Genomic DNA, 20,919 nt, shown 5'->3' on the forward strand with positions numbered 1-20,919 from the left:
TCACTACGAAGTTATCGAAAGTCGCTCCCATGGCATCGTCCAGTGTGGCTGCGTCGCAAGAAAAGTGTCTTGCTCAAAACCATGCTGCACCTGCACTTCAATTTAGTGATGAGGACTCGAGTTATGATTCCGAAGATGACAGCAAAGCAGTCAAGCTCTGACGGTGGCAATGTATTGAGTCAGCATGGGACATCCGCAGCTGTTCACCAGCGTGTTTCGTTTATGGCCTTGAGCGGTCTCTTACCTTGTGCGCGCTTATCTGCCTATCTTTTTGCACGACCTGAGAGCTCTACTGATTACTTTCAGGGTGCCTGCTTGGTTTAATTATGATGTGCTGCCATCGGCAGCAAAGAAACTTCCAATCACGCCAAGAAGGCCGCCCGTAGCACATCTCTGTCCAGGACTATGGATCAGCGCAAGACAGTCTACAACGGTGTGGGATTTCTTTCTACTCTTCTTCTCTGTAGAGGCGACAAAGACAACCTGCAAAAATGCAAACAGATTTGCTTGGATGCATAATCTTGTAGTTGTTCAGCTACGCTGGGAGCGATCGGTCCTGGGAGAGGTGCATGACTCTAGACGAAATGGTGAAGTATGTTTTATTTATTTATTTATTTATTTATTTACAGATACTGCTGTCTCAATACATGAGACATAGCAGGAGTGGATACATCAGAGATTCGATCAACACAACATACAATGAACTTGAAACGTAATTACAAAATATGGTTAGACAATTCTTCGCAAACTCACAAACTCTTCACAAACTCTTCATTAGATTTTTCCCGCAAGGAACCAGCTAGGTTGTTCCAAATTTCAACAGTGCTTGGAAAAAACGAATACTTAAAACAATTTACAAAAGACTGGAAAGGAACAATATTAAGTGGGTGTGAACGGCGCGTGGCACGCCCAGTGGGATGACTGAAGGAAATCGGGGCATCAATGCAACTTTGGCCGTGTACAATCTTGTGTAGCAAAGTGATACGTTCAAGTGTGCGTCGATGAGCCAAGGGTTCTATTGATAATGCGCATGCGTGAGATGAGGGAGAAAAGTTGCGGTCATATCGGCTAAAAATGAACCGTATTGCTTTCTTTTGTATAGCTTCAAGCTTACTAATGTCAAGTGCAGTGTATGGTGCCCAAACCACTGAGGCGTACTCTAGTAATGGTCTGACGAGGCATTTATAAGCTGTTAATTTGCAGTCCTTAGTTGAGAATTTGAGGGTTCGCTTTAAATATCCCAGTTTCCTAAGTGCCCTAGCGCAAATTGTTTCAATATGAAGCTGCCATTTTAAGTTTTGAGTGAAGGTAACTCCAAGATATTTGAAGGTATTCACAGAATTTAGGTAGTGCCCATTACAGCTATAACTGAAATTGAACGGCTGCTTTTTATTAGTGAAAGTCATTTGTACAGTTTTTTGGTAATTAATACTCATTTGCCACGCATTGCTCCAACCACAAAAGGACGAAAATACATTGTTGAGAACCTCTTGATCTCGTCTGTTAGTTACTGTGGTATAGAGCACGCAGTCGTCGGCGTACAATCGCAGTTTCACTGGTGTGTCCCTAATGACCTGTGTGACATCGTTAATATAAATAATGAACAGCAGGGGCCCAAGGACTGAGCCCTGTGGTACCCCGGAAGTGACTGTGGCCGACGATGACTGCGCGTGATTAAAAGTAACATACTGAGATCTTAAATGTAGCCAATCAGCTATCCAGCCAAGTATTTTATCATCGTTAATAATTTTACTGAGCCTAAGAAGAAGTTGTCTGTGGCACACCATATCAAACGCTTTGCTATAATCTATGAATATGGCATCAACCTGACCTCGATTATTTAGAGCCGAAGCGATGTCATGAGTGAATTCAATGAGTTGAGTAGTTGTAGAAAAACCAGAGCGGAAACCGTGTTGATTCTGCGACAATATATTATTAGTAGTTAAATACTGAAGGACATGTTTGTGAATTATGTGCTCTAAGAGTTTGCAACAAGTGCTTGTTAACGAGATAGGCCTGTAGTTGGAAATTAGTTGCTTATTACCCGATTTGAACACAGGAATTACGTTGGCGATTTTCCAAATGGCCGGTACAGTACATGTCTCTAATGACTTACAAAAAATTATGGTTAGGTAATGAGCACTCCATTCTGCATAGCGCTTCAAAAACATGTTTGGTATACCGTCCGGTCCGGCACCCTTAGTGACGTCGATGTTCAAGAGAAGGTTATAAATACCGGTATAGCTCATTTCAATTACTGGAAACGGAGGCATTTCCTGGATAATACCAATGTCGGGGGTGGTACCATTGTCATCTCCAAACACAGATTTGAAATAGCCATTAAACGCCTCCGAGATTGTCGAAGGGTCCGAACAGGACACATCATTTATTACGAAGGATGACGGGCAGGAGGTAGCAGGGTTGATGGTTTTCCAAAACTTAAGTGGATTATTTTTCATAAAAGAGGATAATGTGGTATTGAAATAGAACCTTCTAGCCTCACTCATTTTGGATTTTAGTTCAGATTTAAGTAATTTATTTAGGGACTCCCCGTCATTATTTTGTGCATTACGTCGTTTTCGCAGTCGCTTAATGCGACGTTTGAGTTGTATAATTGGTCTGGTATACCACGGGTGTGTAGCATGCCGTTTTATACTCTTTTGAGGAACAAATTGCGCTATACACTCATTAGCTATACCATAAAATTGGTTAGTCAACATATCAACACTGTAGTGTTCACTACAAGACACAAAATCATCAAAACATGATGCAAGTTTAGCAATAATAGAAGTGTCGTCAGCACGCTCAAAATTCAGGACAGTTTTAAACGTTGGTCGTACTGGTACACAAGCAACATTTAGGCGAACAATAACAGCCTTATGGTCGGAAATTCCGTCAACAACATGGCACTGATATCCATTCTTTACCAGGTCATCATTGACAAAAACAAGATCTAAGACAGCATCATCGCGCGTTGTATCGACAACCAGCTGCGATAGATCGAAAGCTACTGACATGTCAATTAACGAATCACAAATTATCCTATCACGGCCAGTTGATGATAACGAATGCCAATCTATAGCGGGTGCGTTAAAGTCACCGGTTAGTACCAGTTTAGAACAGTTAAGCTTATGTCGGACAATATAATCACTGATAGCCGAAAAAATGTCAGGGGCGGAATTTGGCGGACGGTAGATAGCACCGATAACAATAGCGAGACCATCAATTTTTAATTTACACCATATTGATTCAACATCTGGAAGTTGAGGTAGTAAAGAGAATTCAATACCACTCTTAATAAAAAGTGCTACTCCGCCACCACGGCCAGAAGGCCTGTCTTTTCTCAGAACCGTGTAACTAGGAGGCAAGAACTCATGGTCAAGAATGGATTCGTTTAGCCAAGTCTCAGTCACACATATAATTGATGGAGTATGACATTCTATTAGCCAGTTAAAGTTTTCAATTTTGTTAATGAGGCTACGTGCATTTAAATTCAAAAGCGTGAAGCATTGCTCTCGGAACTGTCAATCGTTGTCTATAGCAGTCAAGCGACGGCTTTCTCTAACGATAACTTTTTTGCTATCATCCCAAGAGTACCGAACGTTGTCCACTAACAGATGATCATTGGACTTATTGGACCATCCTCAGAAAATGCCAAAAAAGCGGAACTGCAAATTGTGTTACAAGGACCGCAAAGTTGAACAAAAGCTAGATGTTTTCTGGGAAAAGTGTGGAGTGCACCTATGCTTCACAAAATCCAGAAACTGCTTCACCGCATGGCATGAGCGATGAATTGGTCTTAGTTTCTTTTTGTATCCAAAAAAAGTGGGGTAATGAGCATTTATTTTTTACAGACACTATTCTTGTGTTACCTTTCAAATGTATATTCTGAATCTCGTCTGATATTAATGTTTTTGTGGATATCATGTTCTTTCACTGTTGGTTTTATCAACTGGCAGCGATAATGGCAGTTTCTAGATTTTTTTATGTTTAACCTGATAAATTTTTTTTGTTTGGCAACATATATTTTTGGAAAGAGCATTTCATTATGCACAATATACTATGCTCCAATGTGTGCTGGAACATTATTTGTAGTGGTCAATAATTTTTTTCTGACACCTACAAGAAACGACCATTTTCGTGAGGTAACGATAGAGTTAAACATTCTTCAAATGAAGTTCGCAGATGAATGAACAACTACAAAACCCAAGCGTCGATAGCAAGCTTGTTCAAACCAGTTTTACAGTACTGCACAAACTCAGTTGATGGAGAACAGGGTTAACAGAAGACACCTCGAAGTGATGGCTGCCCCATAGTGCTGATGACGATGACAACGCCAAGAAAGCAAACAAATGTCCAATGACAGTCGGCTTACCTTGGTGGCGCAGCCTCGTAGACACCGCTGTCTCCAGCCACGGACTCGTCACTGATGGCAGCAGACACACCACCCGTGCGAAGGCACTCCTGCTCACAGATGGGGCTCAGTGGAGGCTCCGGTCCCCGAGGTCGAGGAACCTCCACCATGCCTTTGCACCTGCCACAGCATAAGTATATATGCATTCACTGGTGTGGCAATGACCGACAAACCGGTCAAGAATACCATATTTTCTCGCATAATGATCACACTTCTTTGCCAAAAAATTGACCCAGATTCAGGGGTGTGATCATTACATGGGTTAAATTTCCCACGAAAATAATTTTTTTTCATTCCATGTTCGCTGCGGGATGACAGCAGGTCAACAAGCAGGTGGCTGCCACTGTAACAGTGCGGGACACCAAAACAAATATGGCGGCTGGCAGAGCAAGCCGAACGCGCCGAACGGAATTTTTGTTCTTCTCGTGAGTACATTACGCGTATTGAAACAGTTTCTTCGATATCAGTAAGGAATAATATCGTTAAAATCGGCAAGTCTGCGACAATAACGTAGCCATGTCCGCTTCAAGGGACAGAAACAAAGATGGGTGTGCGTAGCTGCCAGTGACATAGAAACACATGGCGGGCATGCTGCGGAAACTGCAGCATTTGTCTTCACTGCTATCCTAATACGGCACGTTTCCGCTAAGGGTGGGCGAATATCTTAGCTGTGTTACAAGTGTCGGCGTATGAATAGGGTACACTTCTAATGTATCAGTGTAAACGTGGCCACTATAGTTGCCACTTGCGATTTGTTGTGTGCTACGAGTGCAGACGAGAAGAATCGAAGGGCATCTTTTTTGTTGTTGTTCGCCAATACCATTATGAAGCCTACAAGTAATAAAGCCAAGGCAAGTTTGGTTGTAGGTTTTTTTTTCATGGAAGTGCAGAAAGTGATGAAATGAATGAAATGGGGCATCTGCTTAAGAATGTTTGGTGTGTGCAGACCGCTTGGCATGTCTTCAAGAGTCGTTCGCGTAGCATTTGACAGCATTCGACAGATGGTAAATGTGATCATCATTAGCTAGACTTGGCACACAACATATCACTGCGACAAGTCCAGGGTACGATCATTACACGGGAAAGATCATTATGCGAGTGCGATCATTAAAAGAATAAATACGGTAATTAATACATCATCATCATCGTCATCATTAATAAGTCATCGACATGGGTCCCAGCAGTTATTCCCCGTGTGTGGCTGTGCAGGGCTTTCCTGCAATAAACAAGCAACACCTTTGACAGCAATCAATAGAAGGCAAATATTCTTGCTCTTTCTTATTTGACGCGTTGTAGCACCCTCTCTGTGCACCTTGAGCAAGTTTCAAAGTGGCACAACTCCCTGGTGACTCAATGGTGGGTCATTACGCACTTCAAGAAGTACAGCCACAGTGAACATGTAAATTCAATTACAAAGCCATTCATACGACTTCCGTGGCCAAGAATTTGTATTAAAAAAAAAAAAAAACGTTTTCAACGAAGTAGCGATCACATTCGGTGTCTCTATGCCATGCACTGCGTACTTACGCATGCCGCTGCAAGAGCTGCACATTGACCTCTGACGCAATGGTACATCCAGGGATCTGGGGTGTGCATGCGTCGCCAACTGTGCCAGCATCATTTTGACCAAAAGGGTGGGTCCCGTGCAAGGGCCGCATCTCGTCGAAATTGTGAAAATAATCTGCCGCCCTTACACGAGTCTATACAGTAACTGACACAAGAAAGTCTGAGCCAATGCCAACATGTTCTTTAACCGAGCCACATCCTTGCACATTCAGCTTGAAAGTAAGAAAATGCCAAACACTGTGTCTGCTGTCACAGATGCCATCTAGTCCAGCAAGGACTAAAGCATCAACTGTATGAAACACATTTTTTATGTATTTCCAGTGGAGCACAACTGCATCCATTCCACGCAGTCACCCATGCTTTGATCACAACAGAAGTGCATTACATATGTTGCTGCTTTATGTTACAACCACACAGAAAATTACTATCTCTAATTATAGTGTGGTCATTACAAGAATTAAATTCCATGGTTCTACATGCCAAACCCATGATTTAATTATGAGGCATATCATAGTAAGAGACTCCAGACTGCCAGATTAATTTTGACCACCTGGGGTTCTTTAACGTGCACATAGATATAAGTACACAAGCATTTTTGTATTTTGCGCACATAAGAATGTGGCCACCATTGCTGGGATTCAATCACTGACCCCAAGCTGAACAACACAATGCCATAGCCACTAAGCTACTGTCGCAGGTAGTGTGCAGTCATCATACAAAAACAACAGTGAGGACCCACTGAAGCACATCACATCCACCTATTTACTTGCATAATACTTGCACTTTTTTTCACGGCAAGTTGGTGCAATGTTGTGGGGCACAGTCATTACGTGGGAAATCTTTTCCAAGAAAATGTTCTATATGCTAAATATAAAAATAAAGTAGCTGTAAATTATGGTTCTCAAGCCAGCCACCGTAAGTACAGACAAATATTACTTCCAAGCATCACTTACCTCATACAGAACCTGTGCTCTTGTTACAAGTAGGAACTGCAAAGGTGTTTTATTTGCATACACTAGCTGAATGCAGAGTCACTAAACCATTATACAAATAAACTGACTCTGGCCTGGCCTATTCAGAATCTGTCAACAGTGATGTCACTAGTTGCTGCATGATCGCTGCCCCAGTCATTTTCAAGGATGCATTGACTACCGTAAAGGAATGAAATGGGGCATCTGCTTAAGAATGTTCGGTGCGTGCAGACCGCTTGGTATGTCTTGAAGATTAATTCGCGTGGCATTCGACAGATGGTAAGCATGGTCATCATTAGCTAGACTTGGCACACGACGTATCGCTGTGGCAAGTTCGGGGTGTGATCATTACAGGGGATAGGAAAAAAAGTCGAATCTTGAGGACAAAATTCCATTAAAATTCAGGGGAGTGATCGTTATGCGAGTGCTATCACTATGCAAGTAAATACGGTACTCGAGGTAGACAAAATTTTATTTCTGATGGCCAAAGTGGAGGGTGCGAGCATTGTGCAAATAAATATCGTATTTGATAGGGGTGTGCAAATACCAAGAAAGTTAATTTCGTATTAAATATTGAATATAAAAAAATTTAATGCAAACATTTATGCTTCCAAGTTTCGTGCAACAAACACAGTGCTGCCCATGAACAGCAGGCTAATCACATTACTTAAAGGGACACTAAAGGTTACTATTAAGTCAACGTGGACTGTTGAAATGCCATCACAGAAACCTCGAAACGCTTGTTTCGTGGCAAGGAGAGACTTATTTTAAGAGAAAATGCGTTCTGAAGCGTCCGCGTACCTCTAGCGCAGTTCAAATCGCCCGCCCTCCGATCGAGGAGAACTGACATCATGGTCTCATAGTGACGTTGCGCCATCGGTGAGTAGAACGGCGTCCGCAGACGGCGCTACGGCTTTTCTGCGCAAAACGCAAACGCGCGGCCAGAAACAGAGCCAAGACAGAGCCGACAGCAGAGCGAAAGCGGGAGTATGGTGGCTAGCGGAAGGAGAAACTAATTACGTCCCACATTACGTCCCACGGCACACAGAAAGTCCGTTTTCGTTAAACTATAGGCTGCGGCGAGCTCGCAGCGTGGTCGGCGTGGTCTGTGAGAAGTGACGAGCCTTTCCGCACTCGCAACAGGGCATAAAAAAGTGCGAATCGACGCAAAACTCGGCCTAGAAACGTGCTTCGCCAAGCCGACCCAGATGTCGTTTCCCGCACCGCCACCAGGCGCCGCTACTATACCTCAAGCTCCAGCGCAAGACGCCCATAAGCTGCTACTTCATTCTATGACGCAAACTTCGACGCTCGTCGCAATGGACCCTGACACCGACATATTGGCTCGCGATGGTGGGCTCAACTTCAGCGATTTGAGCACCGACGAGCGCGCCCTGCTGCTGAGGGCTCGCACTGCCGGCGTCGTTGCGTACTACGACGGCGGCCTTGACACCGGCTCTCCGGAGCGGGAAAGCAACGAGGGCTTCCCACGACATCACATGGACGTGGCATTCTCGCTGCTTGTTCCAAATGAAAGTTTCGCGAGCCAGCAGAACCCTCACAGCACGACGCGATAACGAAAGTACTGGAACTCCAAAGCGTGCGCGGCGCAGAGTCGAGCGAAAACGAAACCTTTCGACCACCTATACTACTGAAGGGTAACGTCAAAATCTTATTTTTTGTTAGAATCGAGTAGAAGTAGACAAGTAGCATTTTCTTCCGTCTTATAATCGAATGAAATGATATTTTTAATACGAGTAGTTGAGTATTAGTAACATAAATTACGGGGAGACCTTTCGTCATCGGTTTAGTACCGGAATGTCGCTGGGGGGTCTCAAATCGTGTCATGCATTTACCTCAATTTCTCGGTTACTAAAGCTCTGTTCGCGATTATATTGACGGCTTAGACGTTCTAGAACATTGCTCTACCACTTTAACTTGACTTTCTGGTAACCTTTAGTGTCCCTTTAACAAGAATCTTGCTAGCCATAAGTAACTTAGGTACCTATGAATCGAGACGCAAAGTATGGTCTACTCTTATTAAAGGGAACACCAAATTATTATGCCAGCACTGATCACAAATCAGTTTGCATACAAAGGCCAGGAAAACATTTTTTATGAATAGAATGTCTGTCAAATAATTCTATTAAGTGCATCTTACCTTCTAAAGCTGAAGTAGTAAAGTTGTTCTAAAAACTGATGGTGTTCTCAGTTTAATAATGGGCTGGAAAGTATTGCTTCCCAGTTTTCGTCCAGAAAACAGGAGGGGGGTATTGTCAATCTTTATGGTAGGTGGTTTCTGTGGGTTATCTTCAGTTTGCTAAGGCCAGACAAACTGAATGACCGACAAAAGCAGGGAATATGTATCATGTCACTCTGCATTGCTATGTGTGGTCAACAGTACCACACGCATCAACCGTGGTCAGCACAGACTATAAAGGGTCATTAAAGAGGGAAATCCACAGCAAGTTCGCGAGACTAGGACCTCCCGTACTTCTTTTCTATTTTTTTTTTGTCTGCATCCGTCAGTCCTCTGTACACATACGTCTGCAGATGGGGGTCATCGCGCTGTCACAAGATATTTTCTAGCCCGTAATGTAAATCGAAAGCTATTCTTGTGACGGGTCCCTCGAAGCTACGAAAAGAGACCGTTGTGTCCCTACGAGCGGTATTCGGAATGACGGGCCACCGTACGGTATTTCGCAAATATTGTGGCCGTGAACATGCAACAGCCATACTGTGCACTTGCTTTCGTTGGCAAGGCGGATTGTTGGCTTTCTGAGGGTAGCGCGACCGGCGTGAAGAGATCTGCGCAGATTCGGTAACCGTAACTTTAGTCGCAGACACCCAACGATGCAGCTCCAATAGGCCTGACAGGCTAGACAGTGTGGCCAATGGTTTGGCCGTGGCTGTGTGAAAAATTTGTCACCAGCCCGATGTGATAACGGGCCGCAAATCGTCGCTAATGTGTTCCTACGAGTAGCTCATCCCTGACCAGTCGTGAGATCATGTGTATGGGTAAGACTGACGGCTGTTAAAGCGGGGTTTGGGTTTGCCGTCAACCAGCCGGCAACTATTGCAAGCATGCGGGGGAAGTTTGTATGGGCGTTTACATGTGGGTAGAAAGCTCTGAACTGCGCGAATCTGCGAGTGTGTGAACTCTGAACTCGCGTATTTCATGCGATCAGCATGCTTTCTTGGGCGGCGTTCTTCTTGCAGAATAATCGTGACATTTCTGTTTCTAAGTTCCCGTTAAACAAACAATGCCGAGCTGAGGCGAAAAGTTTGCCTACGCGAGTTCGTATCTGCCGCCATTACTGCACAGCGTGTGCCACCTGCGCATTGACTGCGAAAGCCACGGAGTGCATCGCGAGTGGGCGCAGCACATCCCAAATGGCGCCAGCCATCTTGTGTCTACACCGCCCACAATCGTGCTCTACTATGCTATGTGACTATGTGCCATGCGTGAAGAGAAAGAGGGGTAAAAAAAAAAAAAGCAAGAAGAGGAAGTGGCTCCTGACCTTTCTACTCTCAGTGAGCGCAGAAATGCGCTGTGGAAGCAGCCCTGCAGCAGCGGACAAGCCAATTAGTAGAAGGTGATGCCGACGAAGTGCAAAACTGTGTTGCTTGAGACGAAGCTGCAAATTTTGCAAAACTCAAAAAAGTACAGTAAAACCTCGTTAATTTGGAAAATCTGATAATTCAGGCTCATCCTTTGGTCCCGGCAGGCGCATGCATTGTTTAATGCAATGAAGCTCTCATTAATTTGGACATATTTGGCCATGCATTGGTTAATTCGGACAACTCTCGAAGCTCAGCAAGCGCTGAAGCGCCGCAAATGTGCGACACATAAAATAAAAAATGTCGTTAGCCAATCGCTAGTCCGCATTGCCATAGTCATCAGCGGAAAGTGTACATGAATGACAGCAACGGCAGAATGCTTCGTGCTTATTTGTGCCTTTAAAGACTTTACTTTTGCATTTACCACCATGCACAGCACCGCGTTGGCCGCATACTTTCAGGACTGCTTAGTTGCCATACGATTGTACTGAGAGTGGCTGGGGTTTCAGCCTCGGCGGTTGCAACAAACAGTAGTTTTGCTTTGACGCATGCTTTCAAGACTGCGTAGTCGCCATCTATGATTGCGTCGACCGCGGAAAACATTAGTTTCGTTTTGACTCAGTACACATGTCGGTCGCCTGCCTTTGTAACTGTGTACAGTGAAATCTCGTTGATACGATTCGGCTAAATACGTTTTTCAGCATAATACATTTTTTTTTTCGTTCCCGGCCGATGCCCTATAGAGGTAAATGCATTTTTGTACGGCTAATACGATCGTATTTCCACGTCGGTTTGGATAATACGATCCCGGAAACGTCTTCTGTATGATGATAACATCAGAGCCAGTCCTTTGAAGCGGGTGGGCAGAGCTACTGAAATTAACATCGAGCGAAACGACAGGCACGGCGGACTAAAGACGCGGCGACGCGCGCTTTGTATGCTCGAGGCTTGGCCTGGCTCGGCTCGGCTAGAGTCCGGCCGTGCTTCTGCACAGCGCCTGCAGAAGTGTGGTGGCCTCTGGGAGCAATTTTTGCAAGCTCGCACACCTAACGCACCGAAGCTTTTTAGCACCATCTATCCTAAGACATAGTACTCACGGTAAAATCACGTGACCAAGAAGCAGTGATTGGCGCATGCATTGACGATGCTGTAGGCTTTGTTGGCTTTGTGCTTGCCATTTCTCGTTGCCATTTTGGTGTTTCGAGCGTTCAGCTTGCACTTCACCCTTATTGTTTCTTCTGTTTTGGTGCCGCGTTTCACCCGTGCGCTTCACCATGTCTAGAAAGCGTAAAGCGTTATCGCTGAAAGAAAAACTCGACGTCCTAGCAAAAGTCGACGAAAATCCGCAGAAGAAACGTGTCGACCTGGCACGCGAACTTTGTTTGCCTGTCTCGACGCTGAACACGATCGTCGGCAAGCGAGAAGAATTTCAGAAGAACATTCAAGTCTTCGGCGCCGGCGTGAAGCAAACAAGGGGCGCCCAGCGTGGCAAGATGGAAGAGGTTCTTCTGGCATGGTTCAGGGAAGTAAGGGCGGCGGGCATGAACGTGGACGGGACAGTTGTTCGTGAGAGAGCTGATGAGATAGCACTCCCGTTGGGCATCGAAGATTTTAAAGCTTCGGGCGGGTGGCTCCATCGTTTTAAAACACGGCATGGCCTGTCGTATAAAACCGTTTCCGGCGAAGGGAAGTCTGCCGACCAAGATCAGGTCTCCAACTGGCTTTCGACTCTGCCGGCGGTGATTGCTCAGTACCAGCCAAGGGACGTGTTCAACGCAGATGAAGCTGGGTTGTTCATCAATCTTCAGCCCGAGAAAAGTCTCAGCATAAAAGGCGAGACGTGTCAAGGCGGAAAAAAAAGCAAAGAAAGAGTCACCGTATTGTTGTGCTGCAACGCTGATGGAACCGAGAAGCTCAAGCCTACTGTCATTGGCAAATACTGGAAACCACGCTGCTTTTCGCGTAACCCACGCCTTCCTGTCATTTATAAAGCGAATAAGAAGGCATGGATGACTGGAGCCCTTTTCACAGAGTTCCTCACATTTCTGGATGCCCGGATGCGTGCCGCGAACCGTAGAATTCTTCTGGTTCTCGACAATTGTGCCGCGCACCCTGTCGATACTTCGTGGCTGCAAAACGTAAAAGTAATTTTCCTGCCGCCCAACTGCACCAGCCACTTGCAGCCCCTAGATGCAGGAATCATTAGAAACATGAAATTTCACTTTAGGAGCTTATTGATCAGACGCTTTTTGGCCAAGATTGACCGGAAAGATGCCAGCTTGAAGGTGGATCTTCTTGATGCCATCCATTTTCTGGCGATGTCATGGGATCGCGTCAAACCTGACACCGTCGCCAACTGCTTCAAGAAGTGTGGCTTTTTTTGTGCACCTGGCGATACTGAGGAAAATGGAGATGACGGCACAGAGATTGACATCCCGGACTGGGGTGACCTCAATGTCGACGCGTCTCCGGAAGAGTTTGTATCGGCGCACGACCACCTGGCGACATGTGAATTGCGCACCGTCCAAGACATCATTGCAGATGTTACCGCTGAAGAGGAGAGCGACGACGATGACACCCAAGACGCCGAAGATTGCAGCAGCGATCGTCGGCCATTAGATACTGACGGTGCTCTCGAAGCTTTGGACGGGCTTCGTGGCTTTGTCGCGTCTGCGGAGCTCAGCGAGGAAACTGCTACTCGTTTTTACGAGTTCCAGAAAAGCTTGCTGCAGGACCTCGAAAAGCAAAAAGTGCAGCGCAAAGTGACGGATTATTTTAAAGTGCTTTAATAAAAGCAAGTTCTGTGCCAAGTATGTATTATTCGCGATCTTTTGCAGTCCGTTTTGGATAATACGATTTTTGGATAATACGTTTTTATTTTCGGTGCCCGTGAGAATCGTATCAACGAGATTCCACTGTAGTCGCCATCCATGATCACATCGATACCAACTGCAGTTTCGTTTGTAATTGTAATAAACAACAGCTTCGTTTTGACTCAGTGCGGGCATCGGCCGCGCGCCTTCAGAACCTCAAGGTCGTCGTTGTTGCTCACCTCAGCAGCGGCTGCGGTTTCGTCCACGGCTGTTGCGACAAACAGTTGTTTCGTTATGACAAGAGGATGAAGAGCACTGGCTACATCGTGATAGACGGCAACTAGCTCACTGGCGAAAAAATAACGGGGATGTGCGCGCGGTAGTAAAAACGCCTGTCTCAGATGAAGACGTTGCCGCGGCCGCACTGTGCAGAAAGTCGCGAGGCCTTCGCCGCTGTGAGCACTAATCGGCCACAAGATGATGAGAACTGCAGCTTCCTCAGTGCTTTTGTGCAAAACAGAAACATGATTGGCTCACTCATTCACTAAATAAAAGCGTGTTGATGTAGTAAGCACTGTTTATTGTTTTCTTGATACTCTCCATATTCGACATTCGATTAACTTGGACATTTTTTTTTGGTCCTATGAAATCCAAATTAACGATGTTTTACTGTATGAACCCGTGGCAAGAGCCGCGATCAGGGCAGCTGCAACCAGGGGTCTGCCGATAAAGAGAAAAGGTGGGCTTTGTGCATCAAGGCGGAATTCCCCATAGAAATGAAACCAACATGTGAAAGCCGCTGATGCTTCGATGGTGGAGTTTATGAGTGCAAATAGTGCTGCCTCGGTCATCGAAGAGATATCTGACGGGGCACGATCATTGTCGCGATAGACAGCGGCATTGTGCGATGGAGGCGATGATAAAAGCAGCAATAATGGCGAGATTGACAATGGCCTGTCTTTGACACCAAACCTGATCGAGTCACTCATTGATTTCATAAAAGCTAAATTATTGCCACCAGTATTTGCGAAGCAGCACGATGCGACGCACAGCATGTTTGTGAACCTGAAACTTCTGTGAAAGCAAGTGTAGATTTCGGACTACTTCAGTGCGCCTAACACGCTTTTTGACACACTGATTAGAAGTATAAATCAACGTTTTATTATTCACCGCCTATTTTGTACAACATATATTTTTTAGTGAAAGTGACAAATTTAGTTTAGAAGCTTCGAAGGCATGTTTGATAGCTTTCTTTCTTTATATGGCAGTCCATATACAGCGACGATTGGTTATAGGTAGTGATCGAATTTTTCGTTCTTCTTGATAGTGTTATAAGTGAACTGCACTGTATTTGCACACCCCTAGTATTTGATGCTTTGAATCACTGCCAACTGTCACGGCTGCAACAATGCTTGTTGTGAAATTGGCCCATTTTACTAGACAATACACAGGAGGCTGATGGCAAGGCTTACCCATCACAGTGCGGTGACACAGGAGGTGACAGCGATGACAACGAGGAGCGGGGTGAGAGCGGGGGGCTGCAGCCTGTGGGGCGATGGGGAAGGCGGCAGGCCATGTCCATGCCTGCCGTGCACCCACCATAGATGTCGGGAAAACTTAGGCTGGCCAAGGAGCCGTGAGAGCTGCCAGTGCTCAGGGATCCCAGGGAGGAGCTCGATGATGCGGACAGCGTGCTGGCCGATAGGCTGTGTAGTGTGGACATGGTCAAATAGAGTTAAACCAGACTATAACAGGTGCCATTTTAGATGAACTCGCTTCAGCAATATTTTTGTCTGTCTCTTTCAGTATTTAGCAAAACACTTTAGCATTTAAGGGGGGACGCGGGGATCAAATCTTGAAAAACGACCCAAAAATCACTTTTTAGAAAGTTGCAGATATTGAATCTTTGACCCCTTTTCTATAAGTTTTCCAAGTATTTCCGCTGAAAACGACTGCTAAGTACCATAAATAAATATATACATAAGGCAATACAGCGAAAATTTCGTGAAAATCGGTGGAAAAGTCGCTGTTTTCAAGCGTCCCTAGCTCCGGAACGGCAGTACGCGGCGCGGCCATGCTGGTACCGTTGAAAAGCGCGCCTCTTCGCCTTTTGACGCCTCTCTTTCATTTCCTGATAGAGAGAAGAGCAAGCATAAAAAAACAAAAAGTCTGAAGGTCGCGGAGCTGCTTGTCGCGGCCGCCGATTGGCTTGCTCCGTCACGTGCGTTGTATGAGCCGCCCCATTGGCCGGTTCCGGAGGCGAGCTGCTGCGGCGTCTGCTTCTCCCGTTTCTTCGCGCGCTGGCTGCTGCCCCTTTGTATACGTGTTGGATATTCGAGGTGCGCCGCCGCTTCATCGCTTTATTCGGATTTGAGTTTTCTATTTTCATTTTGTGGTTTCGAGCATGACTGGGCGGACGTGGACGACGAAATTCGCGACCAAGCACCGCTTCGGCAGCCGCAAGCGCAAGCCGCCGAACTTCCGAAGGATAAGTAGTCCTAGCAGAGATGCGTCCGCGCGCGAGCTTAGACTATCGACGCATTGCCGGGCAGTTCGCAGACTGTTGCATCCTTGAGTTCCAGTGGTGATTATATCGAACTAATAACGGCCTTTTGCGATGCTTCCGGGCCTGCAACGCCCCGCAAATGCTCCGCGACGTACCCCGATTGTGCCACCGCCGTCACCGAGATGAACGACGAAAGTGCGGTCCAAGCGCGTGCGTCTGCCGGCCGTGAAGACGAACCGTGCATCAGCAACGGTCGCACCATACAGTCGCATCTTTAGTCACAAGTAATCTTGTCGGAGGTGTTGAATATGACCGCCGCCACTGTCCGCGCGTCACTTGGTTCTGTGCCGGCAAACGAACGGAAGATGGGGTTTACGGCTGGAGGAGCATGCTCGGTGGCGACGGACTCAAGCGAGTCGAGCGGCTAAGAAAGATGCCTTGTGCAAGAAGAGGGCACAAAAAGCACATGAAAGCAAGCATAAAAGATCCAAGAAGCCAAGAGATCAACCTGACACCTGCACCTACAAGGCCGGCGGTTTCTAGTCGAATAAATATGGCCCAGAACTTCAAACGCCTTTTTCTCAAAACTTTTTTCTGCCACCAAGGTCAACTTGCAAAGCCAATATCTCAGCCACCGTTATGAATATTTTTACACCGTTTGTTTTGTTACACTCATAGTGCACCACTGCACACAGTGACATGTTTTGTTTTCAAAATACTTGCTTCAATAATTTGTTATCTTTTGTTTTCACAGTCGAGATTTTCATGCAACTGAAGTAGATGCCAAAGAATGAAAATATAAAAAAATTCTGTTAGGCTAAAAAAATTACAGGAATGTCACTGTGTGGAGAATACATATAGGAGTGTTATCAATGTTTGCTTGAACTCCTAGCATCAATATACAGGTGTGCAGGCATTTTGCAAAAATGAAAGCAGAAAAATTTTGTAAACACTAAAGTACTTCAGATATTGCAGCCATATTTTCACCATATTTTCACAGTTTTGTTTATGTAGTATTATTAACACCTGTGCAAAATTTCATCAAGATCGGCTGGAAAATAAGAAAGTTAGTTTTGATCCCCATATCCCCCCTTAAAGGGACCTTCTACCTGCTTATAACTAGTTTCTTGCAGCAAAACTTCACAATTGGGAATGTGGGAGTGCCCCAGAAGTTTTCCTTTCTTTTGCCTTACCTACCAACCCCCTTACTGTCTGCGTAACCTGTGTATATGCTAAGCATAAAGTATTTTCACAGCAATTGATGCTTAGTGGAAAAGAAAAGGGTGTACCTTAACAAAGGCTTAGTTGTCCATTTGCCCTCAGTCAGCACTTATATCATGAGAAATTTTCGTAAGTAACTGAAATTCTGCCAGATTTCTTAGAAAGAAAAGGAAAATGGCAGACAATGTTGAGCAACAGCAGTGTGGATTAAAAAACAATTTAGCGTCATTTTAGGCTAAACTGAGGAAAAAAGATGCCCTTAGTCAAAACATGAAAGGCGCAACAAAATAATTGGTTTCTTTTGTGGCAGCAGTCTAGGCACCATGTCTACACACCTTTGGAGGCGCGTCTCGAGACAGGCAGTGAGGCGTGTGGCATCCCTGAGCTGCTGCAACAGTTGCTGCTTCTGTTCATGCAGCCGCAGCCGTTGTGCAATGGCACGGTTGGAGCTCTCCAGCGCGTCGCCCAGATCTCGCTCTAGCCGTGAAATCTCCTCTTGCAGTGCGGGCGAGTCTCCCCGCTCCAGCTGTGCTCGAAGCTCGTGTAGAAGCTGCTCCTTTTCACGCACCAAGAGTAGCCTGCGGGTATAACAACACAGGTGGGTGTGAGAAATAATACCTTGATGGTGTGAGCAAAGGTTCATTGTATATTGCTTCATTGCAATTAATTGTGCTTGTAAACACATGCCATAGCAGTGCATTAGTTAAGGCTTTAGCAAGACTACCAGGCAAACGTGTAAGCAAATGGGGGAGAATTTCACCAAGAACAAACCTTTATCAGTGCCTTGATGGCAGTATGCCGTTAACTCAATGTAATGGCATAAAACAAAGGGCCATCCAGCACTGTTTTCCCTCCCATTAAGAAGCCATTTATTTCAAGTCAAGTCAAGCAACCTCGATGAACAGGTGTAGCATTACTGACAGCACTTACATGATTAAGTACAATTTTTGAACAAATTTAGGCTCTCATTCTCTTTCTGCATGCCTGTGATGACAGGAAGTACGAGAGGGTTCTGTGTTCCGGGATAGTTAGAAAAAAAGAAAGACATGAATAGACACCCCACCCGCACACGTATGGTATGCACACTTTCCAAAATACAGTAGAACTTCATTATCACGCAGTCACATTTGACACAAAAATCCTTCATTATATCCCAGGCATGTGCGAATAGTGGATTTGAGATTGAAGCAAATAGCGGTTTGAGATGAATACTTTCGAATCATATGAAATAGCTGTTGGGCAGAAAGGTGGCTGTGAACTGATATGCATAAGAACTACTGCATATTGGAATGAATGACTTGTTCTGCAGAAGACTGAGACCAAAATTTAGTGCAGCAGAAGTAATTAATTAAATGGCAAAAGCAACAAGGGGTTAATTAATAACAAAGTATGATCTGACTGCCTTTGTGCCTGTAGGAAGTTGAAAAGAAATGAAAAGAACATGAAAGTAAAACAATGCACAAATTAAAGATGCAATGACTAGAGAAAACGTAAGTATTTGATAGTGGCATAACATCACTTTTATTCTGACTAGACGTTTTGGTAAGACTTGCATCTCGTTGTTCGGACAATGACTGGAGATGGTGCCTGCACACATTTATGATGAACACATACTTGGTCCTGTTACAGTGCCCCTTTCCACTCTCAGTATGCTTCACAACATGGCAGATATGCTTCACTGCATAACAAAACTCTATTGCAGTGAAGCTACACAGATTTATTATTTCACTTCAACAAGAAGAATTAATTTTTTTTAAAGCAAATAGCAGAATATTCAAAACTACTATTCAGGAATTTGAATATTTGCACAACCCTATTGTATCCAATATCTGTTATACGCACACCAGCTAAATAGAGGAGGCGGGGAAGGAGTTGTATCATCAAGGTTCAATTTCTGAAGGACCAGCGCTTAGACGAAATACACAGGAAGAACAACGCACAAACTGCGCCTTGTTCTTCTTTGTGTATTCTGTCTAAGTTCTGGTCTCCCAAAATTTTGAACTACACTACACCAAGCAGCGAAAACTTTCTGCCGTTCTAATTTCAACGTTTCACTGCAGTCAAGCATCTCGAATGCTGTCCAAAGCCCACCTGTCTTGGTCGGATTCAGCTTGTCCTGGAGACAGCCGGTCCTCGAGATCTGCCAACTCACGCTGGATGCGCTGTACCTCACGCCGTGCCTCATCGTAGCTGAGCCTCGTGCGAGCCACCTCGGCAAGCCGCGCACCCAAGGGAGCCAGCTCGCCCGACAGGTCCGTCTGGGAGGCTGCACTTGGTCGCTCCACTGGCACGCGTGAGTCCAACACATCCCGCGACAGCTCCTCTTTTAGCTGCCACAGCCGCTGTTCCACAATAACACAATGTGTGTCACAAGCCATTTTAAATGTGAAACCATAGCAACGCTCTCAGCAGCTTTTCACTTTACAGCAATGAGAGTTCCCGATTTGATAAAACCAGGCAAAAAAAAACTGCATTTATTTGTGCAGCACTTCAATGAAAACAAAAAGTAGCTATCACAAAGACTAGTTACGGTAGCCAGCTAAGATTGCATGCTGACATGATGTTAACACAAAGCAAGAAGTGCTACGAAGCAGATGCTTCAGCACATGATTCAACTTCACTTATTGCTCATGTTAGCAAGGCCACAAATGAGGCTACCAGTTCATATTTGCCATGCAGTACTGACGCTTCATGGCAAAGTGCTCTTGCTTTTCGTGGCACTAGGTGTCTGATTTGTCTGAGTGCTGCCCAGGACTGCCCAAGGGTTCTCAGTCAATCAGTGTTGGTATACGAAGATTCTCAGACAGTCCTGGGCAGTCCGGGACAAGAGATAGAAGACATGGACATATTTTAATGTGAGGAGCAGATGATGCCCTTGCGAAGCAAGCACAGGACCAATGGAAAAGCACGCCAGAGCCATGTGGCAGACGCAACCAATCGAAAACCTCTGAACAGCCTTCAGACATTGGCTTTTTTCTGTGTGTGCTTGTTTCCATGGAGAGGAGCAGCTGACGTGGCAAACTAGAAGAAGAAATGCACTTTCGGACGAGACCAAGCTGGCAGAGCTTGCTTGAATACCGTGGCTTGAAAAACACCAGTTTTTCATGATTTCCACAAAATTGTTCATCCCCTTGGCTGCATAAAATTTTTAAAGCAATTCTACTTTGCTTTCTGTGAAGATATTGGAGAATCGAAAGAAAAAGAGTTACAGAAACTGAATATGTGATTTTCAAGAAATAGATTTTTGCTCACTTTTTTGACAAGATTGTCAACAACAACAAGACAACAAATTTGCTCTTTGTTTTGTATGCATTTTTTTTACGTCTGCTAGTTAGGTGTCCACTTCACTCAGTGTAACGAGCAGTTCACTTTGCCACAAAACATCACTCGGGTGTTGACAATAAAACTGTACCATAGCACATGCTTGTCCCCATAGTCTTGAAAGATTTATCAAGTTAACTCACCTGCAGCAGCTCTGTCTTTTCTCTGTGACCTTTGCCTAGGGAGCGCTGCACACTGCAAAGCTCCTCAAGCACTGCCTTTGCCTGATCAAGGCTGTAGCCTGCTGGAAGCTCGCAGAACTGCTGCTCGACTCGCCGCAGAGCTTCTAGTCCTTGCTCCCGCTGGTGGACTTCCGATCTCACCTGGAAAAAAGAAAGAAGCAAGCAAGAAAAATAAACATTTAAGCCGAATGGAGCATACTCACGATGGCACAACAATTTATCTCTTTTGCTTCCCATCCTTCCGGGTATCCTATCTGCCAATTGCTATGGTGTCTACATAATTGTTTATCACTGGCAGGGACATATGACAATTACTTAGCTAAAACATTTGAGGCCTTGGTAGAGCATTACTCAAATTTCATAT

The 20,919-nt window shown here is 45.1% G+C and overlaps 1 protein-coding gene across 2 annotated transcripts in view; it reads right to left on the reverse strand.

Moving 5' to 3' along the window:
• The window catches only part of kibra (WW and C2 domain containing protein kibra), a 54,575-nt gene that overhangs the window by 22,162 nt on the left and 11,494 nt on the right, over window positions 1-20,919 (reverse strand). For both annotated transcript variants that reach the window (XM_065428025.2, XM_065428024.2), the window contains exons 5-9: window positions 20,517-20,696; window positions 19,144-19,394; window positions 17,388-17,630; window positions 14,798-15,031; window positions 4,376-4,534 (exon numbers count right to left, since the gene is read on the reverse strand). In XM_065428025.2, coding sequence (XP_065284097.2) covers window positions 4,376-4,534; window positions 14,798-15,031; window positions 17,388-17,630; window positions 19,144-19,394; window positions 20,517-20,696 — 1,067 coding nt within the window. The remainder of the gene's footprint in view (window positions 1-4,375; window positions 4,535-14,797; window positions 15,032-17,387; window positions 17,631-19,143; window positions 19,395-20,516; window positions 20,697-20,919) is intronic.

Source organism: Dermacentor albipictus, chromosome 3 (genome assembly GCF_038994185.2).
Source record: "Dermacentor albipictus isolate Rhodes 1998 colony chromosome 3, USDA_Dalb.pri_finalv2, whole genome shotgun sequence".
NCBI classification, from domain to species: Eukaryota; Metazoa; Arthropoda; class Arachnida; order Ixodida; family Ixodidae; genus Dermacentor; species Dermacentor albipictus.